Source organism: Aplysia californica, unplaced genomic scaffold (genome assembly GCF_000002075.1).
Source record: "Aplysia californica isolate F4 #8 unplaced genomic scaffold, AplCal3.0 scaffold00340, whole genome shotgun sequence".
Classification (NCBI taxonomy): domain Eukaryota; kingdom Metazoa; phylum Mollusca; class Gastropoda; order Aplysiida; family Aplysiidae; genus Aplysia; species Aplysia californica.
In genome coordinates, this window is record NW_004797610.1 from 36,191 (window position 1) to 64,024 (window position 27,834).

Consider the following 27,834-nt stretch of genomic DNA (forward strand, 5'->3'; position numbering starts at 1 on the left):
TCATTCACAAACTACACACTCCTATACCCAAAAATAGTTTTGCTTAAAAAAAAAATACACACCTTGACTGAAACAGGGAAAAGTATCGTGTTCGCATTGATACCTAGCCATGCGGGCATCCGAGGAAACGAGCAGGTAGATCACCTGGCGAAGAAATCCTTATCCCTTCTGTTGGGATCAACGACGAACACTGTCCCACAGACTGACTTTAAAAATAAAGTAAAAAAGTACACCTCCAGTCTGTGGGAGAGCCATTGGAAAAAACAAATAACAAACTGCACAACATTAAATCCAAACTGGGACCGCGAAATCCTTCGGGCCTCTCCAGAAGAGATGAAGTAATTTTTACTCGATTATGCCTCGGACACATGGCCCTAACACACAAATGCCTCCTTCAGGGATAAGAGAAGCCGTTATGCGACACAGATTTTTACCACTAGACACATTTTAACCGAATGTCTAGACTTCGGAGAGACCCAAAGGAAATACTTTAAATGCAAAAAATTGCAAGATATTTTTTCCGTCAATCCCAACAGAATTTTAGATTTTATGAAGGCCATTTGGCCTTTATGGGAAATTATAGAGTGAAATTAAATTATAAAATTTTTAAATGATATTTAGGAAAGTTGTTTTAGATTGAAAATATATTTTCACTGAATTTTAAATATTTTAACATTTTAAGATCAAACTACTGACCTGAGCCCAGCCGTACAGTGAACTGTTGCGAATAGAACTAACTTGTGTTTCGCGCGCTCATATATGACCTTATGCAGTTGCGAGCGCCGTAAAACCCCATAATAAACTAAAGTAAACTAAAACTCAAATACTGTATATATCAAATACTTATCAGGTTTGATTACATTTATCAGGTTTTGTGTGCCACATGCTTGCTGTTTTACTAGATTCATGGTTATCTTTGTGGACTGCTGTACTGAAATAGCTGGACTATAATGTGTGTTGCCACTATGACTCTTTAAGTTTTGTGAGTGTTAACACACAATTGAAAAATACAATGGTTTTCCACCTAAGAACCCGGTTGTCAGGAGACATAAAAAGCGGGTCTTAGGTGGACTGGGTTCTTTGGTGGATTTCAAAGGGTGCAACACAGCTCCTACCAGTCACCTTCCTGAGTTCCTGTTTTGTTTGTTGTATGATGAATACCTATACAGCCTGGAGAAAGTTGGAGGGTTGGGTTTCTTTTTAGTCTTTAACAAATTACTATGTGTGAGCCAATAGTAGTGAGTTTTGTGTGTTGTTTAGGGTTCGAATGAGAAACCGTGGCTTCAGGTTTCTTGGTGAAATTTCATAACATAGTATAGATTTGATAGAATAATGATAAATAGCATTTGTATAGTGCAAATTCCTGTTCAACAGAAAGCTCTATGCGCTTTGCGGTCTATATTATTACCGCAACAGATCTGATAGCATTCTTAAACATTCTTAACTTCCTGGGAAGCATACAGTGCAAGCTGACATTTATAGGCGCTAATACACTAACATACTGACTGATAGGGTACTGAAACTATTTTCAAAGTTTTAGTAAGAGTTTTACGGCACTGGTGACACAATTTGGTCGTATAAGTGCCAAATTGAAACTATGAAACAGTACCAGTAACAGTACTGCCTAAGAGGGAAGAGTGAAGGGGCCAACTTTGATAAAAGACATATGGAGACTTTGTCACATAAGAAAAACAAGTGACTGAACCAGTCAAAAACCACTTTGCAATCAATCTGCTCAGCAAAGTTCATGTGCGTTGCTGAAAAACGTTTTGTGCCAGTGTAAATATGTAAATTATACAATATGTAGATTTTATCTTCACAAGTCCACTTCCACTTCCTTCGCCCAAACAAAGACTGTGACTTTATCAATTATGGCATCTCTTTGCTCCTTCAATGTTACACCCTCCTTTCCTTCCCCAAACACCCCCAACTGTGTTTTTTTAACTTCATAACAGTATAGATTTTTTCCAAGTCTGGCCGTGAAGAGATTTTTTGGTAAATTTATATTTTTAGGTCTGGTTCTTAGGAGTATATTTATTTTTAGATCTGGTTCTTAGGAGTATATTTATTTTCAGAATGGGTTCTTTGCATGCAAATTATTAAAAAAATTTCATGACCTAGCTAAAGCTGATTCTTAGGAAACAAATTTCTTACACAGCGTGTTGTTAGCTGGAGATAAATGTATATTTCTTTCCCTGCCGGTCAATATCAGTCATATGACAGAAATTTCAAAACTGAGTTAACATTATTTTAAAAAACTATCACCTTTTCCCTACAATTTGAAACAAGAATGAAGTAATTTTGACCATATTTGACGAAAATACAGAACTTTTAATTGTGCGAGGTGAGGAAACACGAAAAGGAGAAAATGGCCTCCGAAGTTGAGCAACATGTTCACATAGCAATAGGGGTCTTAGAATTGAGATAGAGACTTGAAATTTAGCAGTTAACTTGGCTATACCACTACAAGTTAACATACAAAAGTAGAAAACTATTCATTGACAGAGAAAAAACTTTTGGACAAAACAAAATTTTAACGAGAATGGACTTCACGTTAAATGCAACAAATTATTAGCATTATACTACGTACCAGATAATACATTTTTTTAGTAGCTGTATGTCAAATTCATCTGTTTCATATGAAAGGCCTATGTCTCCTGAGAATTTTGGTACCATACTTTTACCTGTCAGTCAATGTTTAAGAGAATGGCAGCTGTTTCAATTTAACATAATCGAATATTGCTGAAGTCTTTGGCTGCCACCCCATGTTTGACAGATAGTAAAAGAGTAACAAGTTCACCAAACATCTCAACATTAAAAGAGTACAATCACTATAACATAGAAATGAAACCTTATATTTTTCAAGCCTGTGGGATCATTACAAATCAGTATTTTATTGCCTCAAACACGATGATCTGTCGTTATCTCAATAAAAATACCGAACGTTGTCTTGGCCGGCGTTGCAACAGCCTTTACGGCGAGCGAGCCGGCTCAATACTGTAGTATACTGAGTGCTTCCGGTAGTTTCGCAGAAGGATTCATGTAAAATAATTCCAAGCCGATGACTTTGTTCGAATAGAAAAAGAACTGTTGTTTCTATTGGTACCTTTTTTTAGCCGGTATTTTACATATTTCGTGTTAAAAATGATCTTTGAAAACTTAGACCCTTTTTTTTTCAAGGTTTTCTATCTAAATGCCAAAGGCCAAAAGTAATAACCACGGGAAACGACGCTCAAAGCTGTATTGTTCTCCGCCAATGAAAAGACGGTATATAATCATCAATCTTTCTGCAAAGCATTCGATTGCATGGGTGTCAATTTTGAACCGGGGGACCTCGCATTCCGACCGCGAGGGGTTTCCCTTTCCGCTGTGATTCTCCAGCTCCAAATACCTGGATATATAAACAACTTACACTATTATAGCAAAGAAAATCTGAACTTTTTCAAAGTGTTCAGCATTTGATGTTTTAAATCAAAAGAGTAAAGAAACAGATTTGAATTACCCCCATTTCACCGAAACCACGCTCTCGGAAGCCCGCGAGTCGGCTTAAGTGCCGTGTATACGCTACCTGATTGTGAGTTTTCAATAGCACCATAAACACACAAGAGCACACACACACACACATATACACACACACACGCACACACATACACATGCACACACATACAAACACACCAACACACATACACACACATGCACATAGACCGCCTCGGTGGCCTCTTGGTAAGGAGTCCGCTCTGAGAGATCTAGAGGAAGGTTAATTAATCTTTTAAAAGTACTAAAACACAATAAAAACAAATTTTTTAAGTCAATCCAAGTGAAAAACTGAAAGATCAACAGTTGATAGCAGCTAGCAGGGCACACCCACACAGTCAGCTGTTTACGTAAACAAGCTTGAAGTGAGCTAGAAGTTACCGTTTTTACTCCATTTTACCAATCAGAGTTGTTTACATTTCAGACCATTCATTCTCGAAAAGGGGTCAAAATCTAAAATTAGTTGCGAATTCCACTAGTGGAGAATCTTTGGTTGAAGCAAAGGTGGCCATGAGGTAATGTTTCTAAAAATCATCTCACAGCAACACACTAGCAAGGTCCAAATTCCTTTATCTCGTCTCCTCAAGTTCACAACAAACTACACACACCTCCAAAATAAATCAAAATAAATTATTTACAGTCGATTATAGTTGTTTATTTTTATCTTAAATGAAGCAGAAGACATCAAACTTTCAATAGATCCAAAAAACAAAAATTTCATGGAAAGTCACTTTTTTGCCTTTCGAGCCTCGTAGCTGATAATAGACTCTAGTACACTGCGTCTTACGACTGATATTGAGCGGGGCAGACAGATTTGAAGGTAAAAGTATTTTAGTTACATATTTCCCTAGACAGCTATATATGGGCTATTCCACGGTAACGGACATAACATTTGGATTATACTTTCTTAAATGATAACACTGTAATTCAATATCAATGAATTTATTTCAACTTTAAATGATCAGAACGTTTGATAGACATATTTTGAATCATAGTAAATACCGTCATTTGAAAAATGAGTACTTAATGCAAATTCTATAACGTATTTAGTTTCAGTAACTGAAGGGACAAATGAAGTATTTTTTCTGTCCTGTCAGTTTGAATAGCCCATACTTGTCTTAAGGTCATTGATGGCAGCTATGTGCATTTTGAGAATATTATTGCATCGATTATTGCAATGCTTTACTAGCTAACTTACCAAATACCTGTCTTCACAAGTTACAACGTTTTCAAAATCATGCTGCTAGGCTTCTACTAAAGAAAAAGAAGAGGGACCACATTAATCCCATGTTAAGAACGTTGCATTGGCTTCCCGTGTCAGCTAGAATGTCATATAAAATTGCAATATTATGTCATAAATGTGTCAATAACAAAGCTCCCTCATATCTTAGTGATCTCATCCAGATTTATGTTCCATCTAGATCACTAAGATCAGGCGACCAGTATCTTTTACGAGTTCTTAGAAAAGGCGGTAAAAAATTAGCCGAAAGATCGTTCGCCCACCTTGCTCCGTCAGTTTGGAACTCTCTTCCCCAACCCTTGAGACATACAACATCTGAGTCTAAATTTTTAAAATCTTTAAAGACACATTTAATGACATCCTTTTTAAGTCAGCAGATTCATGTTCAATACAATGTTATGTAAATGTCTATGTATCCATTTATGTATTTTGTGAATTGCAGTGTATATATATTATTTTATTCTCATTTCGTGACGATGTGTAATCGTGTGCGTGTGATAAGCAAGTAGATGTGTGTGTGTGTGTGTACGTGTGTGTGTGTGTGTGTGTGTGTGTGTGTGTGTGTGTGTGTGTGTGTGTGAGAGTGTGTGTGTGTGTGTGTGTTTGGCATACATATGTGGTGTTATGTGTTCGTGAGTGTGTATGCGTGTGTTTGTGTGTGTGTATATGTATATGTGTGTGTGTTTGTGTGTATATGAGTGTGTGTGTGTGAGTGCGTGTGTGTGTCGCGTGCATGTATATTTTTCTTACATGCATTTATGTAAAGCGCCTAGAGCTGTGTTTACACAGGAGTGGGCGCTATAGAAATGATCTTCATTATTATTATTATTAGTATTCTCAAAACGAGGGTGTTCCAAAATTTGGTAACATATCTCTTTTTAAATCATTATTTTGCTCAAACTATTCAATCTCTTCTTTAAATTTCATTGTGTCATTTAAATGTCAACATTGTGAATAACCTGCGTTGTATTTCTAATGGATAAACTGCATCTTTGAAATTGCTTTTTAGTTTCTGAACTCCACAATTGCCTTTCCTCTTCCTTTCTAAATATTTTTTTTCCTCACTGCAGAGCTTCAGAAGTCTGTAAAGAACAGAGAACTTGATAGTAATAAAAACCTGGAGATGCTGGCATCTTTGCTGGACAAGCATTTAATAAAAAAAGGAGCCAAGTCCAGAGGGATCATCTTTGTCAAGACAAGGGCTATGGCTGATGCTTTGAAATCTTGGCTCAGGAGGTGTCGACATAGTCAACTCCGGGCCCTCAATGCTTTGACTTTCACTGGGGCGGGGGCCTCAGCTGACGAGGGAGGTCAGTAAAGATGTCCTCTCCCCTTGTTTGCAATTATTAATGTTTGTTCTTGGTATGTTAAGTTATCAGAGGCAGATATAATCTGTGTTTACATTATCCAAAACAGAACAGAGAGGTACTTTGTTCATTTTTTCACAGCTAACTTCTCTATTACCAGTTTATTCAAGCATGAAATAAGCTGATTCCTGGTTTTAATCTGGGTAGAATGAGAAAAAAATTGTATATTATATAGCTAGCTATAATTTTTCATAAGACACAACGATGAACCTAAGGATGTCAAAGACTAAATACTTGATTGACTACCAGTTAGTTTCAAAGTATGTTTGGATCCTAGACTACCTCTGTAGTAAGTGGTAATTAAGTTGTTTTGTAATTCATATAGAACAATACAGTTACTAAGCAGTTATACAACACATAAGTCCATTTTCTACAAAAGAAGCTAACTTTTTCTTTCGGTCACAACACACTTCACACCTTGCTCTGTTTTAGACACTATTACTGTAACATGTGATTCCTGCGCATAGCAACTGAAGAACAGACATGATTTCATCAGCAAGAGAAGAATGAAGACTACTATAATCTTTTCATTCAGAACTGTAGACGCAAAGAAATGAATGAAACAAAACACTGGTTTTCAAGGACATACCAGGTATGCCCACAGCACATGTGGAAGCAAATTATTTGGGCATGCCAGGTACACCCACAGTGCAGGGAAGAGGTTAAAAAATAAATTATTTTGTCTACAGAACTTTTTTACTTTCTAGAAATATAAAGACTGAGAGATATTATACCCTTGCTAGCACACACCCTGTCCTTTCTGTGTGTTTGGGATATATTCCTTATTATCCTTACAGGACACAGAAATGATAGATTCCACACTCTAAAAAATTATTTAAATTCATAAGCTAGGAATGTATGCTGCTGGGTTTCCTGAATTTGATTATGATTAAATAAAAAAGTATATTTTCATTTTAGTTACAATAAAGTACAAAAGCGGCTAGACATAACTATGCTTTGTATTAACTTGCATCAATTTAGTTCAATATAATGTGTTTTGGTTAACTGGAAATTTTCTTCTGGCTGTAGGCATGACTCAAGCAGAGCAAGATGCTGTCATCCAACGTTTTCAGAGTGGAGAGACAAGGTTATTGGTGTCCACTTCCGTGGCGGAGGAAGGTTTGGATATCCCAGAATGCAATTTGGTGATTAAATACAACCATGTTGGAAATGAGGTCACCACTGTGCAAACTCGAGGTTTGTTTTTCTTTAGAGCAAGTTGGGAGGCAGTTTGTTGTTTCTCGAAACTTCACATTAAAGCAATGTAACTGAAAAATTGGGCTTTATTCTAATGTTTTAGAATTATTATGTTTTTATGTGTAATATTTTGCTGGTTCTATTATCTTAGTAAACAGTATAATGTTTTCATTCCTTTACTGAAAAAATTCAGATAAATACTACTGTGCCTGTCATACTACTAATTCAGATCAAGTTATTGTATGATTGGTGCGATGGGACCGATTCACATTACTTTGAAAGCAGTGTACCTCATTGTCAGTCCTTGGTCCTCACTATCTGGTGCCTTGAATTTTGGTAAGTAGTGATGGGGGGCAAGTGTTCAGCTTTTTCATTCTGTTTTGAAATGAAAATTGTTAAAATGAAGTGTAAGTCCATGCTTTGATAGGTAATGAATTGCTGAAAAGTGGCAGAGGTTAAATGTTAAGATCAGTTGTGCTTTACATTTCCTTTGCCCTCTGTCTTACTGTAGTCTGGATCATTTTACATTTTTTAAAGCAATCAAACCTTCTGTATGGCTGTGAATGCTGGACAATCACTAAAGACAGTGAAAATAAAGTAGAAGCAAGAGAAATATGGTTTCTTCGGAGACTGTTGAGAATGTCTTAGAAGGACTAGAAAGGAAATAAGGTAGTACTTGAAAAAGCCCTCTTGGGACGTTCACTGATAAAAACAATTAAGAAAAGACAAAACAATTTTGGGCGCATAAATAGACATATAGGTATTGAACATCTAGCTCTCACTGGCAAAATTGAAGGATAATGAGGCAGGGGTAGGCCCAGAAGAACCTACTTGGAGAAATTAAACAGATGGGTGACAGGGAAAGATCAGGGTGATGTAGCTTTTAAAGAGCATCTGAGCAAAAGGATGAATAGAGAATCATGATCGCCGATATATGTGAGGCATCATGGTGAAATCAGGCGCTCGTCAAAATAATGAAATCAAAGAAATCTGCATTTTTATTGACGTCAGTCAAATTTTTTTTGAGTTTCTTTTTTAGCTCAACATCTTTAATATCCATTAAAAAACCCATTCAATGTTGATTTTACTGAACAACGTTGATCAAAGACACAAAAAATGTAAATGATGTGTACTTTTTACAATGAAAGCAAGACAAATGAACAAGCTTTATGATGATACCCATAACTCTCATGCCCCAAAATTGACAAGCGCCTGATTCCACCACATCGCGACACACATGGTACTTGATGGTGATGATGATGAATGTGCTCTTTATAACATATTAGCTTTTTCAAAAGTGTAATGTCACTCTTTACTGGACTTGCAGGGCGCAGCAGAAAGCATGGTGGATTGTCAATTTTGCTGGCGATGGATAAAGTCAGGCAAAAAGAAACAATCAATCAGGGAAAAGCGAAACTCATGAAAAAGGCCATAGAAAAGATCCGGGATATGCCAAAAGAGGAGATTGGCAAAAAAATAGCAACTCATCAAGAGTGGGTTTTGCAGACAGCAGAAATTCAAGATATGATGAAAGCTAGACGTGAGCACCATCTAAAGGATGACCCTTTCAGCTTGGTTTGTAGCTCATTTTTATTTTTTGTTTGTATTGTTAGAAATGGTGTCTTGGTGTTTAATATCCTTAGAATATAGGACTGCTTAATGTCATACTTATATTGTTGTGTTAACACTTCTTTCGTGGAACTTTTTGTTGCACAGTATTCCTTTGCTGTATCATGTTTCACATTTCAGGGTTTCAAGGACTCTGTACACTGTGGTTTTTTTAAAGCCGAAAAATAAGGAAATCAGGGAAGTTCTATTGACACACTGTTGGTAGAGAAGCCAAATTAAAATTGCACAAATTATTAACAAATATACATGAGCTATTGTGAAAAGGTGAGAACCTTATGTTGGTCATAGTGGCCATGAAATACATGTTGTTGAATTTGCATAAATCTTCGTCCAAGTTTGCACTCCTAATCTGTTCATATAGTCATGACCTGCCAGAGCGAGTAGTCAAACGGTTTTTGAGATATAATGATGTCTGCTGTTGAAATGTTAATTGACTTGTGCAGAACAGTGATGACAAACATTTATAAAAAAATAAGAACAGCATGATGACATTTCAAAATTATTGCTAGAACAAGCTGTATTCATTATTACCAAGCATTCAGAAACAGAAAAAGAGAAGAAAATGGTGTTTTTATTAATTCACTTCAGACGGTTCACACAACAGTTGCGTGACCCCCGCCGCGATGCTCGTGACAGTTCCCACAAGCCCTGTGTGATCAACTTTGGAATTTTTTTTCCACTCTACAAATCACGCACGGATAGCATGACCCACCTCGTACCATTGTTTGGCCAGGCCTGAGCTACTTAGACTTAGTTTCATATCTCTGGGGCTGGTAGTTTTTAAATTATTGAAGGTGAAGGACAGTGACCCCAACTGGGGTTGAACTGACCGGAACTCACGCTATGTTTTTTTCTATACAGCTGATAGTAATCCGACAGTCGCGTCGTAGTTACGGTCGAAGAAGTCGCATGAACATGAATCACTTAATTTCGCTGTTTTCGATGTTTCTGTATGTTTTACTAGTTCAAGTGTCTCAGAATATGATGTGTCTGATAGTTAGGACCCTGGAGATGTACCCGAACACGGCCCGAGTCGTAATTTTAGGGCTAGATCTAGACTGGTGTTGTTCGCGCAACGAAATCACAACGTCGTACCGTACATCTGTCTCATGTAATTAGTGTATGGGTCTGAATCAATGCACAGATCAGCTTTTATATTTTCACCAAACACTCACACATGCATACAAATCAAAACAGAACACTTTAAACTTTTATTTTCGTTGTTGTTGTGAATTTCATTCTACCTGTCACGTCTGGAAATTTTTAGGAAAATCAAATCCATGCCAATTTTTAAAAAATCATGCAAATTAAAGGATTAGACTTAGACAACTTTAGTTTTTTGTATTAGATTAAGCTTGAATGTTACTTTACTGTGTCAAAAAATAATTACAATAGGGTAATTCTGAGAGTTGTAGTGGTTTATTGAAATATGCCCAAAAACGCTAGTCTTCAATGCTTCTGACTGGTGAAAGGGCCCAGTAGTAAATGAGTTAAACAACAAACTTGACATTGTGTTGTCATAGTTATGTACAAGACAGGAGGCATCAAATACTTCCAATTAAGGCTTAATGCCTTTGTAAAATAAGATGTAGTTTTCTAATTTTAAACTGGAAAGGGATCTAGGTACCATTGTTACGAAGTCTCAAGTACACATTTTACAGAAATTTTAATTTTCGTCATTTTTCAACATCTCTGCTTAAAAATTTATTGAGTTTCCTTTGTAGGCCTACATATTAGGGAGTTAGATATGCTAGTAAATCTCTTTAACTTTTTATTTGCTCGGAGCAGCTATATTTCACTGAACTGCTCAGAGACGCACACCTCGTGATTGCGTTCAAGGATGCGATAAATGCGAATGTGAAACTCTCCTATGGGAAGTCATGATTTTGTTTCCCCAACTTTTGTGTGAAGAAAAAATTATGGGCGTGTTTATGATTGCATAACATAGAGAGATAAATAAATTTCCCAACAAAATGCACATTTGATAAAAGTTCATTTGTTTCCGGACATTTTGCTGTATGCTACAACTATATTTAGCGTATTTGATCTAAATATACATTTTTTTGTGTAACATCCTTGATCAGAATTTTATTTAGGGGAAAAACCCCAACAAAATCCTTTCAAAACCCCAAGCAGATAAAGAGGTAAGAGATTCATTCGCAGCCCTCAGAAGTGTTAAACCTTTTTTATTATGGTTGATGAAAGTTCTGATTCTAAGAACACTTACAAAATTTGGAAGTATTTTTTAAGTGAAAAAGCAGGGAAAAACAGCCATATGTGACACGACTTGGTGGAATCTCAGACGCTCGTCAGTTTTTGGGCATGTGGAGTTATTGTCTATCTTTCGATGAAAAAAAGACCTATTCTTTCTTGAATAGAAGCCGAGATATTTGGAATTGAAGGAGGTGGGGCTGCCTGGTTTCAGAGGTAAAATTAGCAAGAAAATGGCTGTCAAAGTTCAGTGACCTCCATATCTTGAGAGTCCTTGGAAGCTGAAAATTTACATGTTTTGTGCTTTTAATCGATGTTTTTCAATAAAATCCGCCCAGACATATGTTTTTAACTCACTTCAGCCTGAGCTACTTTTTACCCAACAATCATTGCGGCCTGACTATTTTTGGGTTTATCTATTCGTTGACCACAAAAATACTGTGAAAGCTATCATAATTTTTAAAAAGCAACAAAAGAAAGAAAGAAATACTCTCACAGAAAGAAAAAACTACATCTGATTTGTCCCAATAGTTTTTATTTTATAAATATTTCGAAGTTGCAAAATCTGGGGGTTTCGCAATTTTTTCCCCCCATTTTGTAATAAAATCGTCTAGCAAAAAATACCTTTCCTGCTTGGAATTAGCAACTCCGGGTGTTCACATTACTTCTTCTATGTGTTACAAAACATTTTCTGAATAACTCAGAAACAACATACAAGCACTTAGTTTTAACTTTTGTATGTTGAGTGTAGGTGTGGAAGCATGAAATCGAGTCCCAGTGGGGGAACATGATGCATTTCACAAATGATACGACAGTGTCCTGTTGCTATACTTCTGTCTGAAGTCTACACTGAGATACTACTGTCCCTTTCTCACCTTGTGTATTGTTACACCTGCAACTAATAGATTTAGTGCTACTGTTCCCACAGCTAGAATTGCTATATTTGTTTATCACTTGGACTCGACTTGGAAGAAGAAGAAGAAACATATTCTGATTCCCACTTTTACTTTCACCCAACTCCGACTCCCAACTGTTCATCACCTGAGCTACAGCCCTATCCATAGATCTAGCTACTTCTAGTAAGTTTTGTGGGACATTGTGGGAGCTTTAGCCTTCTACTTCACGATCAGACCTTTTAAACACTTAAAACCTGTTTCATTTATGTCTTCGAGAAGATATCTCCACTCTAAAAATAACTGCTTGTTTCCATTCACTGAGCTTCCATTGCAATGGTGGGGTGACTGACTTACTCCGTTACAGCTAAAAAGTATCACACATAACTTCACCAAATTTGTATCGAAATGAAACAAGTGAGTCAACTGTTAGATCTCCGCTTTCCGTAGATTGTCACAGAAAAACAATGGAGATATAGATCAATAAAACGCATCCGGTAAACGGGATTCAGTCCATATCCATGGGAATAGGCTCAAATGAGTGAAAGGGACTTAGAAGTTGTGGAGTCAAAAAAACAAAAATTTGGACAAAAATTGTCAAACCGGTGAAAAAAATGCCGGTCTCTTTTGAGTTTAATTTCATTATTTTGATGAGCATCATATTTCACTACCATGTCTCACATATAATATGAGTCACAATTTGGTGGAATCAGGTGCTCGTCAGTTTTTGGGCATGTGGAATTATTGGTATCATCTTAAAGTTTGTTCATTTGTCTTGCTTTTGATGAAAAAAAAAAGAAAACTCATCTATCTTGAATAGAAGTTGAGATATTTACAATTGAAGAAAGTGGCGGTCGCTCGGTTTGAGATGTAAAATTAGAGAGAAAATGGCTACCAAAGTTTGGTAACTTCCATAGCTTGAAACTGAAAATTTACATCCTTTGTGCCTCCAATCAACGATTTTCAGTGAAATCCATACAGAAATGTGTTTTGAAATGAACAGAAAAGGTGTTGAGCTTAAAGACAAAAAAAAGAAGAAAATTGACAAAGCTGCAGAAAAATGCCAGTTTCTTTAATTCATTATTTTGACAAACACCTGATTTCACCATGATGCCTCACATATATTGGAAAAATATTTAAATGATTAGGTACTGAGAACTGAGATTGTGTGTTATGACACAAAGGTTAAAAGAAAGTTGTGAACTGTATGTATGTGTATGAGATAATTATAAGCACATTGACTTGATAACAATCATTTGTTGCCTAATAAAAGTAAGACAGACTGCCATAAACAACAGAGAGATAATTAAGTAGAACCTACCCACGGTGCTCTCCAGGCATCTGTTGTTGCGTACTGTATATACAATGTAAAGGCTGCTCCAGTTTTAGGTCTGGCTCTGGAAGACAAAGAATGATTATTAAAATTCAAATAAAATGATATATGAAATGAATATAAATGATATCATATGAGTATTCTTTTTGGGTATGTGCACATAGTATAGGAATAATGGTTACAAATATTTTGTTGACCCTTTCATTTTTTTCCCTTGGTACCCCATTTCCCATTCACTCTCCCCAAGTGTAAAGATCTAAAGCTCTAATTTTGAACCTCACACTAGTCACAGACTGTTTTCAATCTTGTCTTTTTCAGTTTGGTAGTCTTATCTCCATCAAAGCCATTCACGAAAATTAAATTGTGATGACTCATGCGACCTCGTGAGACTGACAAGTGACAAGCTTATTTAGCATTTACAAAAAATACTGGGAGGGATAAGAGGAATCTTCATGACTGTTCTTCTTCTGCCAGGTGTGCCGCTTGTGCCGAAAGGTGACCATCACAAGTGAAGACATAAAGATAATCAACGATGCACACAGGGTAAATGTTGACAGGTGAGTTTTTGAATTTATTATTGGGTAAGTGTACATGAGACTGACATATGTAGTATTGATTGACTTAACCATAGACCTGCGAACATGGAAAAGGGTAGTTTGAGAGAGTATGTTTTGTTGATGTAGTTAATGCTACAGTTGTGGATAATTCAGTGATATTAGGCTGAAAATATACTGCCACGCACAACTGAGGTGTGCCGCGAAAAAAGTCGTGCCCTCCTCTTTATTTCCTATCGGTGATTTCACTGACATGACTAGACGTGAGGACCCAAAAAGACGTGCGTGCTTGCAGCACTTGTTTTTCGCGTGCCGGCAGGCTTGCTCTGCTATCGGAGTGTTCCGCGACGCTGTGGAGATAAACAAGGGGGGGGGGGGGCAACGCGACCACTGAGCCTGCCCAGCGCCATTTGTTTTACACAGTCGAACGGAGTTGCGTTGACCTATGGGATCTTCATTTCCGATTTAGCTGCTCCTCCTTTTCGTGGCGCACTTCAGTTGTGCGTGGCAGTATATTTTCAGCCTTAGTATTTCAAGTTTTTCAATAAGTACAAAGGCTCTGTCTATTTGAAAAGCATAATATTGAGAAATTTTATTTGTTAGCCCTCTCGTTGCTTTATGTACATATATATGATTTGCTCTCTTTTTAAAAAAACTAAAATGTGAACAAGCTTATTGACAATTGGAAGATGTACAACACCCTTTCAGTTTTTATAGCTTTTTATGCGCCTGCCTGGTATGATAATTAATTGATTTTCCTTGCCATAGAAATTCTATCAACTGATTTTTTAACCACAGTTGTAACAAAAGCACAGTATAGGCAGATCTCCTTTGTCATTTTACTGTTTCTATTTGCTTATATATGAAAGGCTATTTCAAATTTGTATGTTTCAGAGCTCTGTTGGACAAGATAAAAGTCTGGCCGTATGACAAAGCCAGACCTGTGGATGATGCTCGTCTTCTTGGTTCAATCAGATGCCAAGGGGAACCAGAGACTGGCAAGTTTTGTTTCCAGCACTTGGGATCCATGATGATTCATGCAGGAACTCCCTTTGTTGTTCTTGCTATCAACCAGTTTGGGTTTGATGTTGGCGATACAGAGCTGGAATTTTACAAGAAGTGGAAGGATGTTCCGTACAAACTTGGTCATATTGAAGTAGCTGACATTGCCAGGTTAGTGCCTTTAATTATCTTACTTTTTTAAAGTGTAAAAGGCTTATATGATTCTTACTTGGAGGGGAGAGGTGTCTCTTTTAGCACCGGAATTTCTCTTTTCTAAATTTTTTTTCTTAATTAAAAGGACAAGTTATCACTGTATGGATACTGAGTTTGCAGAGAAAAGTCGATTTACAATTCACCTTTATCAACCTCTTTGTTTCCTTTGAAAAAAATTGAGTTTGAATTATTGCACAAACAAAACGGTTGATAACTGTTCCGGTTTATAAAAACACTGTCCTATTTTGGAAAACTTGGTGCAATGACAGAAAAATATTAGACAGATTTTGTAAATATCTGTAAAAAAAAAATTTCTCAGATTTTGTTTAGGTGTGCAGTGTTTTGGACATGGGGAATTCTCTTTTATCCTGAAATAGTAATGACTGACAATCATTTCCTCAGTTAAGTGAAGAAATATTATAAAGAAATTGTTATGTGACTTTTTTCTCACAAATGACAGGTATCTTTGTGCTAAACAACTCTGGGGCATTTGCAATAGTACTTAAGCTATTAAGTCATTAGGTGAAGGACATCCCAGTATTCAGCAGTTTGAGAATTATTTTTTTTTGGGGGGGGGGGGGGGGGGGTATGGGTTGGTTTATTTACACCCCCCCCCCCCAAAAAAAAAAGAAAAAAAGAAACATTTTCCAGAACTGGCACTGACAGGCTGGAAATAATCTCTGTGAGATGTACTCTGTTCAAGGAAAGTGGTTTGTAACCCCCAACCCCAAACCCTCAAAATTTCCAGATTTCCAGGTGTCCTCTCCTCTAAGTCATGGTAGCACGTTCATATTGCTTGCCTAAGACAAGGCTTCCTCTTTATAATCAGATATCAGAGTTAAGTATTGAAATGAACTTCTTTATAGGATGAGGATAAACTTCAATTTCATATTTTAACTGAGGATGCATAACTTTTAGTTTTCAATAATTCTAGTAATTTATTTTCCCCTCGGATGATTTGATGCTGTTTAGCCTATTGTCTCCGAGTGGCAGTGGCTGGAGTCACCGGCCGATGAGAATGCAATAGTTCCAAATAGATGCTGAAAAGTGCTTGTTACGCGAAAAGTGTGACATGTATTCTGTGAACAGATGTTCAGTTTTCACTTAGGGGGTCTGTTCAATTGATTATTTGAAGGAGAAAAGCGATGTTTTGAATCATGCATTACTTCATTTTGTGGCTCCTGTGTTATCGATTTCAAAGCTGAATTGATTGCACGGAAATGTCGGTAATTTTGTGTAAAATCATTTCTTCACAATGAAAAGTGACAGGCACGTTCAGAACTGAGTGGAGATTGAAAAAAAAAACGACTTACGCACACAAAAATAGTAAGCCCTTAGAAATGTATATTTTACTGTGTTGGTGATTCTCAAATTTGACTCTTTTTTTTTGCTGTTTGTTTTTGGTCCTTAAATTACAATTTGATTGACATTTCGGCACTGAAGTTTACACTAGGATTCTGCATTTATTTCCCATTCTATTGACTTTTATGGCTCTATTTGGTGAGAAATCACAACCAAATTAATAATTGTAAGTGACCATGCTCTCCATTCTGACTGACCAAAATTAAATTCTGTCCAAGTGTGGGAAAGAATTCCAGAGATAAAGGGTTCATACATGACTGCTGTAATGAACTGTCAATGAGATGTAATATAAAAAATGGTGTTTTTCAGATCGATATACAGTCGAACCTGCTGTAACAGTCTCCTGTCTGAGAAAATCATCCTTTTATATGACCACTTCCCACCCTTGTATAATATTTCTCCAACATCATCGTAATGACACTGTCCAAGATATCCACCTGCCTAAGACGATCACTTTTCTCCTTGCCAGTGGGTGGCCGTCTTGGACAGTTTGACTATATTTTAGAGAGTGACTTTCATGAAGGAATAGTTATTCATAATATATATCTGTCTCCCCCGGTCAATATCAGTCGTAAGACGCAGTGTGCTATTATCAGCTACGAGGCTCGAAAGGCAAAAAAGTGACTTTCCATGAAATTTTTGTTTTTTGGATATATTGAAAGTTTGATGTCTTCTGCTTCATTTAAGATAAAAATAAGCAACTATAATCGACCATAAATATTTTATTTTGATTTATTTTGGAGGTGTGTGTGGTTTGTTGTGAGCTTGGGGGACGAGATAAAGAACTTTGGACCTTGCTAGTGTGTAGGTGTGAGATTATCTTTAGAACCATTACCTCATAGCCACCTTTACTTCAACCTTCTTCTTTCGCAACTATTTTTAGATTTTGACCCCTTTTCGAGCATGAATGGTCTGAAATGTAAACAACTCTGATTGGTAAAACGGAGTAAAAACGGTAACTTCTAGCTCACTTCAAGCTTGTTTACGTAAACAGCTGACTGTGTGGGCGTACCCTGCTAGCTGTTTTCATCTGTTGATCTTTCAGTTTTACACTTGGATTGACTTAAAAAATGATTCGTTTTTATTGTGTTTTAGTGCTTAAAAAAATTTAATTAACCTTCCCCTAGATCTCTGAAAGCGGACTCCTTACCAAGAGGCCACCGAGGCAGTCTATGTGTGTGTTGATACCTTGGTGTGTTTGTATGTGTGTGTGAATGTGTGTGCGTGCTCTCGTGTGTTTATGGTGGTATTGCAAACGTATAATTAGGTAGGGTAAACACGGCACGTAAATCGGCTCGCGGCCTTCCGAGCGTGTGGTTTCGGTGAAATGGCGGTAATTCAGATCTCTGTTTCTTTTCTCTTTTGCTTTAAAACACCAAATGCTGAATTCTTTGAAAAAGTTCAGATTTTCTTCGTTGCAATAGTGAAGAAAGTTGTATGTATATCCGAATATTTGGAGCTGGAGAATCGCTGTGGAAAGGGAAGCCCCTCGCGGTAGGAATGCGAGGTCGGCCTGTTCAAAATTGACACCCAGACATTGGAATGCTTTGCAGAAAGATTGATGATTAAATATCGTCTTTTCATTGGCGATGAACTGTACAGTTTTGAGCTTGGTTTCCCTTGGTTATTATTTTTGGCCTTTGGTGTTTGGATGTAAAACCTTTAAAAAAAAGCGTCTAAGTTTTGAAAGATAATTTTAAACTTGAAATGGGTAAAATACCGGCTAAAAAAGATACCAATAGAAAGAACAGCTTTTTTTCAATTAGTATAAAGTCATCGGTTTGGAATTATTCTGCATGAATCCTTTCGCGAAACTACCGGGAGCACTCAGTATACTACAGTATTTAGCCGACTCACTCGCCGCTATGGCTGTGCGGGGCCAGCTGGGACAATGCTCTGTGATTTATTGAAATAACGACAGATCATCGTTTTTGAGGCTATAAAATACTGATTTGTAATGGTCTCACAGTCTTGAAAAAAATTAGGCTTCATTTCTTTTTGATAATGATTGTACTCTGTTAATGTAGAGATGTTTAGTGCACTTGGTACTCTTTTATTATCTGTCAAACATGGGGTTGCAGCCAGTTAGCGACTTCAGCAATATTTGATTATTATATTACGTTGAAACAGCTGCCATTCTCTTAAACATTGACTGAGAGGTAAAAGTATGGTACCAAAATTCTCAGGAGACATAGGCCTTTCATATAAAACAGATGAATTTGACATACAGCTACTTTGAAAATTTAGTATCTGGTATCTAGTATAATGCTGACATTTTGTTGCGTTTGACGCCAAGTCCATTCTCATAAAAATTTTGTTTTGTCCAGAAGTGTTTTCTCTGTTAATGAATAGTTTTCTACCTTTGTATGTTACCTTGTAGTGGCATAGCCAAGATAGCTGCTAAATTTCAAGTCTCTACCTTAATTCTAAGACTCCCATTGCTATGGAAACATGTTGCTCAACTTCGGAGGCCATTTTCTCCTTTTTATGTTTCCTCACCTCGCACGATTAAAAGTTCTGTATTTTTGTCAAATATTGTCTATATTTACTTCATTCTAGTTTTAAATTGTAGGAAAAGGTGATAGTTTTTAAAAATAATGTTAACTCAGTTTTGAAATTTCCTTCATTTGACTGATATTGACCGGCAGGGACACATATGTAACTTCATACCATACCTGTGCCAATACATCCATATTTATCGTTTTGTTTTGCATAATCAGATAAAGATGTCAGGGTAAAACAGGGTTGATACTCAAGATTTTAAATTTGGCATTTTTTTGTGCAATAAATATATATAGCATTTGTAAAGCGCAAATTTCTGCTCAACAGCAAGCACTATGTGCTTTACAAGCCATATTATTACCCCAGCAGACCTGATAGCATTCTCAAACAATCTCAACTTTCTGACAAGCATACAGTGCAAGCTGCCATTTACATGTGCTAAAACACTAACATCTTTTGCTGTCTGTGGCTGGGTATGTATTCTCACCTGGTTGGAGTGAGGAAAACTCATGTAAAGTGCCTTTCACACAAGGACACAATGTCGGGCTTCAAGCTCGAACCCCTGAATCTGCAACCTCACGATTACAAGTCTGGTAGCCTAACCACTAGACTACCAATGCCACAGAATGCACTTTCGGAAGTATGTCACTGTGTTTGTTGGGAAGATGCAAGAACTTCGTCAATTTACGTGCACTCCTCCCTTATCAGGTGACTTATAAACTTGACTTTTGTTTCTCTTTGCAAAAGTTAACCTTGAGTGCCTCATAACAGCTTGTTTTTCCAATCTTTTTGTGGATGCGACTGAAATTTTATGTCTTTGTCTGTTCACGTAGCACAGGACTGCTTAAGTCTACAGATTTTTCCTGTAGTTACAGATTTTGGACCTGTTCTACTGCCATACCGATTAAGGTGTCAAAACTACCAGATTTGTGATGGACGCTGAGAGTAAAAGAAAATAAAGAACTCTGTTCTGCAGTGCTTTCAATCTTCCCTGTTTTTGCAGAAATAAGTACATTCCGAAAGTTCCGTACTCGCTCCATCATCATGTCAACCTTATGCATTAAAGAAGAAGAGACAGACAGTAATAGTAATAGCTTATCGGCGTTCCGTACAAAGGATCAGTACTTGCCTCCAGAACTTTTTGGATATTTATGGAAATTCTCAGTGATAAGTTGTATTAGAAACTGCCAGACTGCACATTTCACACACTCGACCATTGTTCTTCTGTGCTGCAGTTCGATGGGCAGTACATTTTCAATCCCTGTAAAGCTCTAAATTTAATCCCCCCCCCCCCCCCCCCCCCAAACTGAACCTTGCTGGCGGCCTATGCTGGAGGAAAGAAGAAACCCATCTTTTTAGATACATATTTGAATTTGAACTGTTTGATGCTTAATACTTTGTCCTTGATGCCGAGACTGTCAGATTTTCAGCATCACTACACCCCACACTCTCACAGTCCTTCCAGCTCCGGCTCCCAGTACATATGTCCTCTTGTAATGCCACTTTTTGCTCTGCCGTGAGCCTAACTATAAAGTTTAAAAAAAAATTAAATTTGTCTTTTGTATGTTTTTTAAAACCTGTTTATGCTGAAACCCAAACCAAGTTTTGACAGTTGATGTTCTGGCCTTTCCACAGGCCCAGATCAGGGTTAGTTTTTTATATTTTTTTGTCATACATAAGTCACACTACAGGACTTATCAGTGCCCAATTGGTATGCTATTGTCAGAAAATATCTTTTAACTCACCCAGCCCTAATGTTAATAAGATCGGTTTTCATGCGCAACGCTCCAACCCTAACTCCGACAGTATCGGGTATGGAAAATTTTGCTCTTGTGACGGAAAACACTACTTTTGTGTGAAGCAGACTATAGCCTAATTGGAAGAGTAACCATTTTTCGTTTTAAACCATAAATGCAAGCCCAAATTTAGAATAAAGAAAGCTGTATTCGTGAACCATGTGAATTGTGAGGGGTGCAAAATTTGAACGCACTTCCTTTCTTCGCTTTTTGTTTACTTTTTGACTCTGTATATATATAGCCATTTTTACATGGAGTATTGCATAAAAACTATGACATATTTTGCCTTCAAATTTTCAATAGACACAAATAAAGGTTTGAATAAAATGTGTACTAAATTTGACTAGGATGTATTTAAATTTAGTATAAAAATCTCTAGGGAGACCTGACAACCCAGAAGTGTAGGTCTAGGGTTGAGTGAGTTAATTTAGTTTCTATTTGTGCGGGCTATGAGTTTATTAAAGTCAGTTTGGCAGTTACGTCACTCTCACTTCCACATTCAATACTAATTGATAGTTGACTTGAACAATAGTCCATGAATGCTAAACACTTTGCTGCCTCATCTCTGGCGATGTTTACCGCCCAGTTTCTTTGGATTTTCCCCAAAATATGATGGCAAAGTGTAAAAAAAACCCCAAAATGTTAAAAAGCTTTAAAAACTCATCTCATTTCAATAACTCTGTTCACCTTCACTTATACAAACCCACCCCACCCCTTTTTCTCGCCTACGTAAACACATGCGAGGGCGTGAGCGTGCCCGCGCTGACACACACACACGCACTCACTCACACACACGCGCGCACGCACACTTGAACGCACGCACGTACGCGTGCGCCACGTATAGTTTCGCTATACGTCCACACACATGTGCATGCACACTGAAGTTTTCAAATTATAATTACCCAATATCACGAAAAGCAACCCTTTTTGATTGTAACTATGTTTTCTGAGGCAATGATAATCTTTTTTCTTTTTTTCTTCTTTGTCCTCGTATTATGTACCTGATTTGGGGCCAAAATACCTGAAACTGACCCTGAATTTACCTGAAATGGGAACTTTGAGGTAGGCTATCCTGATAACATGACAAATGATGTTTTTCCTATTTGGTATTGTTTGAGAATATTTTATACGTTGCACCATTTCCATGTGACCAAATTTCCAGACTGATTTTATGATGACGTTACACTTAACTTACATATTTCAGATACCTGCCTGATATTGCTCCTCAAAGTAGAAAAGCTGACAGTGGCTTCCAGGACAATGAAACTAGTAAAGAGTCCGCCTATGCTACTGAAGGAGAAGAGCTGAATAAAGATGAAAGATGCAGTGCAAATGCTCAAACATCTAACAAGGAAATATCATCCAACCAAAATGGGAAAGGAAATGAGACAGGGCCTGAGGGATCCCAAAAACAAGAGGTAAAGCCACCAGGCACAAGTGGTAAGCTCCATGATCGTCAGGCATTTTCTCCACCACAGGATCCACCCCTTGGAAGACGGGATAGTTTCAGCAGTTCTACCAATCTGAAAACTGTTCATCCTGCCGCGGAAACTGGGACAGCGGACAGTGGTCATTACTCTGGTGCCAGTGAGCCTTCAGAGACAGATTCTACAGAGGTCAAAGAACCACTTGTTGCTGGTGCATATGCAGCACCAAGACGACTAAAAGAAGAGTTTGATAATCACCCTGACAATGTTTCCAATGTATCTGACGAAAGTCAAACCAAACCTTTGTCAATTAATACAAAAGAACGAAGTGTGCGTCGTGTTGAGGACTTCAGGTGGTTTAAACAGATAAAGAAAAACTTAGATAGTAGCCCAAAATTAGATATTCAATCTCTTTATAGCAGTAGTGTTCAGTCAAAACCTGCTTTGTCTAGTGTTGCAAGCGAGCCTGCAGGAAGTTGTGACGATATTTCTGTTTCAGAATTATTGATAAGTAAGTCATTAACGAGTAGCTCACCCGCACAAGAACATGTGGAAAATCTGAATGACAATTTAAATATCCCTGTAGATGTACAGGGTCTTGAGGGTGGCAGAAGTCAGGATCAAGATTCCATTCAAAAGGGGGCTCAGGAAGTTGCTGAGGAAGAAGACAATCTAGGGGGAAATGAGGCTTCATATCCAGAAGGGGGTGGAAGAATTCTTTCATGCGATGAATACAGCCAAGAAGACAATGCAGAAGCTCTGGAAGAAAATATGGCTGTGAGAGATAATCCAGTAGATGCTGGGGGTCAGGATCAGATTGTAGCTGGTGATGTTGGAGATGGAGCTGCACCAGAGCTGAATGGTGAACAGCAGAATGACTTAAATAGGGTATCTCTTAGCAGAAGTTTTAAGAATACATTTTTATGAACATCTGTTAACTCTTTCAGGACGTATCGCCGATATACTGGCGCAAGTCCACACCCCTTGCGGACGTATCGCCGATGATGGGGTGCCTCACTTTTGTTTCGTTTTAACATGATCCGTCATTTTTAAGTAGGCCTACTTATATTATTGTATTGAAAACTTGGAAAGCGTTTAGGAAACGAAAACATCTAGTTTCGCTTTGTCAAAGTGTCGGTTTGGCGTAAAACGAGTGAATTAATTCTTGCGGTCTTGCATCAACAGAACGATGTAATCGGACCCAATAGATGTATCGTAACTCAAACAAAATTTGGGAAATTGCTTTCAAATAAAAAAGTTGCGCTTTCAGAAACTTGGATTATGCTCTTGGCCTGTATATGATAAGATAACTATGTTGACTTGCTTTCACTTGTTTGGTGAGAGTTATTATTTCCTTCAAAATTTATTTTCCTCATCACCATCACCAATTCTTACTAACCCTTGTAATGCATGCCTATGTTAAAAAATAATCCTTGTTCCATGTTGGATGGAATATATTCCTCATTTCTTCATTCAATTTTTTTCAATTTGATGAAGGCCTACGTATGTTACCTTTTGAATGATGGTTGTGCTTATATGAAGTTATTCTGTACATCACCTGTGTAGCTGAATCGAGCCAGAAGTTAATTACGTCTAGACTCCAAAACAAATAGGTACGGAAAGAGATAAAATGTATTTATTTATTTATTTATTTATTATTATTAGTATTTATATCATATATATTTTTAAAAAATTTATTAAAAAAAAAATTTTTTTGGGGGGGAGGGGGGAAGAGATCATAGCCTTATTCCATAACTTGATGCTCTTGTGAACTATGGTAGTGCTACATCAGTTAGAAATATTTCTGATGTTGTATCTTATGGACTTGTAATGGGTTTTTTAAGTTTCTTTTCCATTCAAGAGAGGTGAAGCATATTTTACAGCTCCTCATATCATCATAGCATTTTACTTCTGTATACTCACTAAATGGAATCTGAGAACTATTTCAGCAGATTTCTTTTGCTCCTTGGGAAAACATACATCCGTACAAAATGTCATACATGTTTTGTGGCTATATAAAATTGTGACAATTTTGATGAAAATGTGGGAGTCGACCTGTGCTAGACAGTTATGTCGACAAGTGATCAGAGAAAGTTGAGGCTCTTCTCTTGTCATGGCAGCGGCAAGCGCTTCATTTGTCAGCAGGGCTTCATCCAGGCAAATGTGAAGGCATTGAAATGATGTACAGTCAAACCCCATCATACCGCCTACCTTTGGACGAGCATGAAAATAAAGTTGGGTGTACTGCGGGGCTGGGGGGTAAAACGGGATCGTACTGATTGCCATCTTGACCAGTAATGGACTTTTAGAGACTACAGATAAGAAGCAAACTGTGGCCAGTTTTACCTCATGTAGATCTGTCTGGCGTGACTGCCATGTGCAAAGAAAAAGACAAATTTTAGTAACCAATTATCAGCTCCAGCTAAAATTTACACAAATTCAAATAGAAAGAAGCTAGGATCGGGCTGTATGTTTCAAAGAACCTATATGTACATTTTAAAAAAATTGGGACTCAATACTTGTCAGTCCTTGGACAGCCTTAGCCTATCATCATGTAGACTTGAGCATGAGTCCTCACAATATAAAAGCCCTATGGGCGCCCGCCAGCATTGAGATCATGAAGCTGATAAGTGGAGATGCCAGATATTTTGTCGGCAGGCCAAAGTGGCTTGGTTAATTTGAAGTTTCTCCAAGTGACTTTTAAGTTTCTTTCCAAATTTTCAAAATATTGTCCAGAGCCGAAAAATAATAGCTTTTCCACAATCAGTGCAAATCAGGAGCTAATCAACGACAGATGCTAGAAATAGGCTGACCTCAGAGAAAGAGATTATCAAGCAGCCAGCGGATGAGTGCTGTGTGTAGTGTGTACCTCTTGCAGCCAATTTGCTGGCGGTACAGAGGGGCGAATTTACTTTAGTTTAATAAGGACAGTACAACTCACAGAGTTGGCAGATGGCAGTGTAAATGCATGAATACTATATATAGGCATTCCTTTTCTTACAAAGACAAAACCTGGTGATAAGTGGGGCTGGCAGTTCAACGATGGGGTGGGGGGTACAAAGACGTTTGACTGTAGATTGGAGAGGTGTCATAAAGTACCATTTTGCTTAATTGTAACACAGACATGAATACAATTACTGGGTATGCAATACTGGGGGAAAATGGCGATTAGCGGATGATTGTGGCAAAAATAAGTAGAAATAACTTTTTTTGTATTTTGCTTCCTATTCCAGTGTATGCTTTATAAAACTGATATATGTGTATACAAATCCTTTGAGCCTTGATCCTAATTTGACCCAAATCCTGACCTCGTGAGCTTCCAGATTCAGGGAGAGAGGGCATCCTCATGAAAAAACTCAGTAAACCAGCTCAGAATGTGATCAAAACGAGTTTGAAAGGGTGCAGACATGTTGGTATCCTAGAATAGCATGTTGACAGAAACTAGCATTCAGATTTTTTCTACAGTTTGCTGAGGTGTTATTGTGGAATCCCCACCACCCATACATTTTCATGCTCCTCTTGTATTGAATCATTTATAATGTAATCAAGTCCCTATAAAAGTACTCAAATAGACGTTGCTTTCTGTATATAATTTTTGTGGGTCCATTTTTACACGAAATATTTGTAAAATTGAAATTTAAAAACTTAGAAAGATTTTTCAAATACATTGGGGGCTCCAGTAGCTAAGGGAGTAGTGAGTTCAGACCTAAAAGTAAAGTCAAGCAAGTGTCGGTTACACGGGGTTTAAGTGGGTGGTCACTGGGGTGTGTCCTTGAGCAAGACACGATAACCCAAGCTAAAAAAACAGGGTGCTGCACAGTGGGGACCAGCAATGGCATGATTCTGAAATTGTTCTGTATTGGTGTAATAATTATTGTGTATTTATCTCTATGCATATGTGTATGTATTCATGTATTTATGTATTTATAATTATGTATTTATGTATCGTGTGCGTATGTTTGCCATTGTAAACCAAAAATTGCCCTTCTGGGATCAATAAAAGTGTAATTTATTATTTTTATTTAATTCATTTTATTAAGGCATTCGAGTTTTAAATAACTAAAAAGCATATATCTTTTTTCATATAAAAATATGTAAACAGTATTAGGACTAGTTTGTATTGACTAATGCGATGAAGCTTGTTACTACTTTCATTGACCAAGCAAAAACCAAGGAAGAATCAGCAGGCGAGTGTTACGCTGGTGCTCCGTCCACATAAAATACGTATGAGTTTTTTTGAAGACTGAAGAGATAAGTGCATCAATGTTTGTTTTCCTATTTTTAATTAGATATATGAAAAAGAGATTTGTTTTCTCTTTAACTTAATATAAATAACATTTATCTATCATCAATAAAATGTGATTTTATTTTGGTGCAAATTAAAACGTAAGTTTTGCCTCAAGTACATGTATGAGTATTTTGATGCATACATTGATGTTTGTTTTGATTATTTTCAATTCCATGCAATAGAGCTCTTATTTCTCTTTAATTTGATGTGCATAATGCATAACAATCATAATTGAATTGTCAAGTTGATGAAATTTTGTCTTTTTTGCCTCTCCTTAGCAAATGTGTAAAATTGGCTTCAGGGCTTTTTGTGATGCTATATTTTGTCAAGCAAACACGTTTGTCAAATTGTATAGTGACAGGCTTGGTACTCATAGCTGAAGAGTTAAAGAGAACTTCAAAAAAAATTTATGAACTTTTCTGTACAAGTGTTGTTGTTCTGATTAGATTCCCACTTTGAAGAGCACATCAAGGGAAAGCATGAAAATTGCCAGTTGCTACCTTTTTAAGCCTACCTTTGAAGAATGGCTCATTCTTCATTCATGTACTCGTGTGTGTACTTGTGTAAAAAACATGTCATTTAGTGCTGGGAAAAAGTAAGACAGACAGACAGAAACAACAGTGGGAAAGTAAAGAAGTGGGATCTACCAGTGGAACCCTCCAACCACTTGCGGCATGCTTTTTAAATGGATTGTATAAATTTATATATAGCTCACCGCAAGCTCATTATTGTGTTTTCATTAGAAGTTTTTTTTTCTTGCATGTTGAAAAATTTTCGAGAACCATTAATATGAATAATAATAGTTTGTCAGTCATTGAATGATGATGATCAGTGTATCTGCAGAGGAGACTATTTCTTGAGCAAAATAGAAGAATTAAGGATTATCATGATCATGTCTGGTGGCTCCTGCAATGGTCAATGAGACCAATTCTGACAGAGAAAAGTTAAACACATTTTAAACAGGTAAAAGAGCTCATATGACCTTATGCAGTTGCGAGCGCCATAAAAATCTTACTAAAACAAACTAAAACAAACAAAAGCTTCAGTTCCTCTTGTGGAAGAGCTCAGGTTGTTGGCTTAAAAAGAAAGAACGAAAAAGGACTGGTTGCACAGAGTATAATATATATGTCATGTATACACAAACATAATACTGTTTACAGTATTAGATCTAGTTTTCTTTTATAGTGATGTTTTTTTTTTTTATCGGTCACATGTAATGGTACTGTCGATGCTTGCTTCTGCTATCTGGAGATGAATGATTTGAATTCGAGTTTTTTAAAATCTGG

General features: G+C 37.1%; 1 protein-coding gene across 1 annotated transcript in view; it reads left to right on the forward strand.

Annotated features, from left to right (window-relative positions):
• Positions 1-25,890, forward strand: part of LOC101853474 — a gene marked incomplete at its 5' end in the record, with an annotated part of 60,936 nt that extends 35,046 nt beyond the window's left edge. Inside the window, 6 exon segments of the mRNA XM_005102776.3 lie at positions 5,845-6,084; positions 7,171-7,338; positions 8,666-8,913; positions 13,879-13,961; positions 14,853-15,131; positions 22,038-25,890. Coding sequence (XP_005102833.1) covers positions 5,845-6,084; positions 7,171-7,338; positions 8,666-8,913; positions 13,879-13,961; positions 14,853-15,131; positions 22,038-23,187 — 2,168 coding nt within the window. The 3' untranslated portion in view covers positions 23,188-25,890.
• Positions 25,891-27,834: the final 1,944 nt, after the last annotated feature.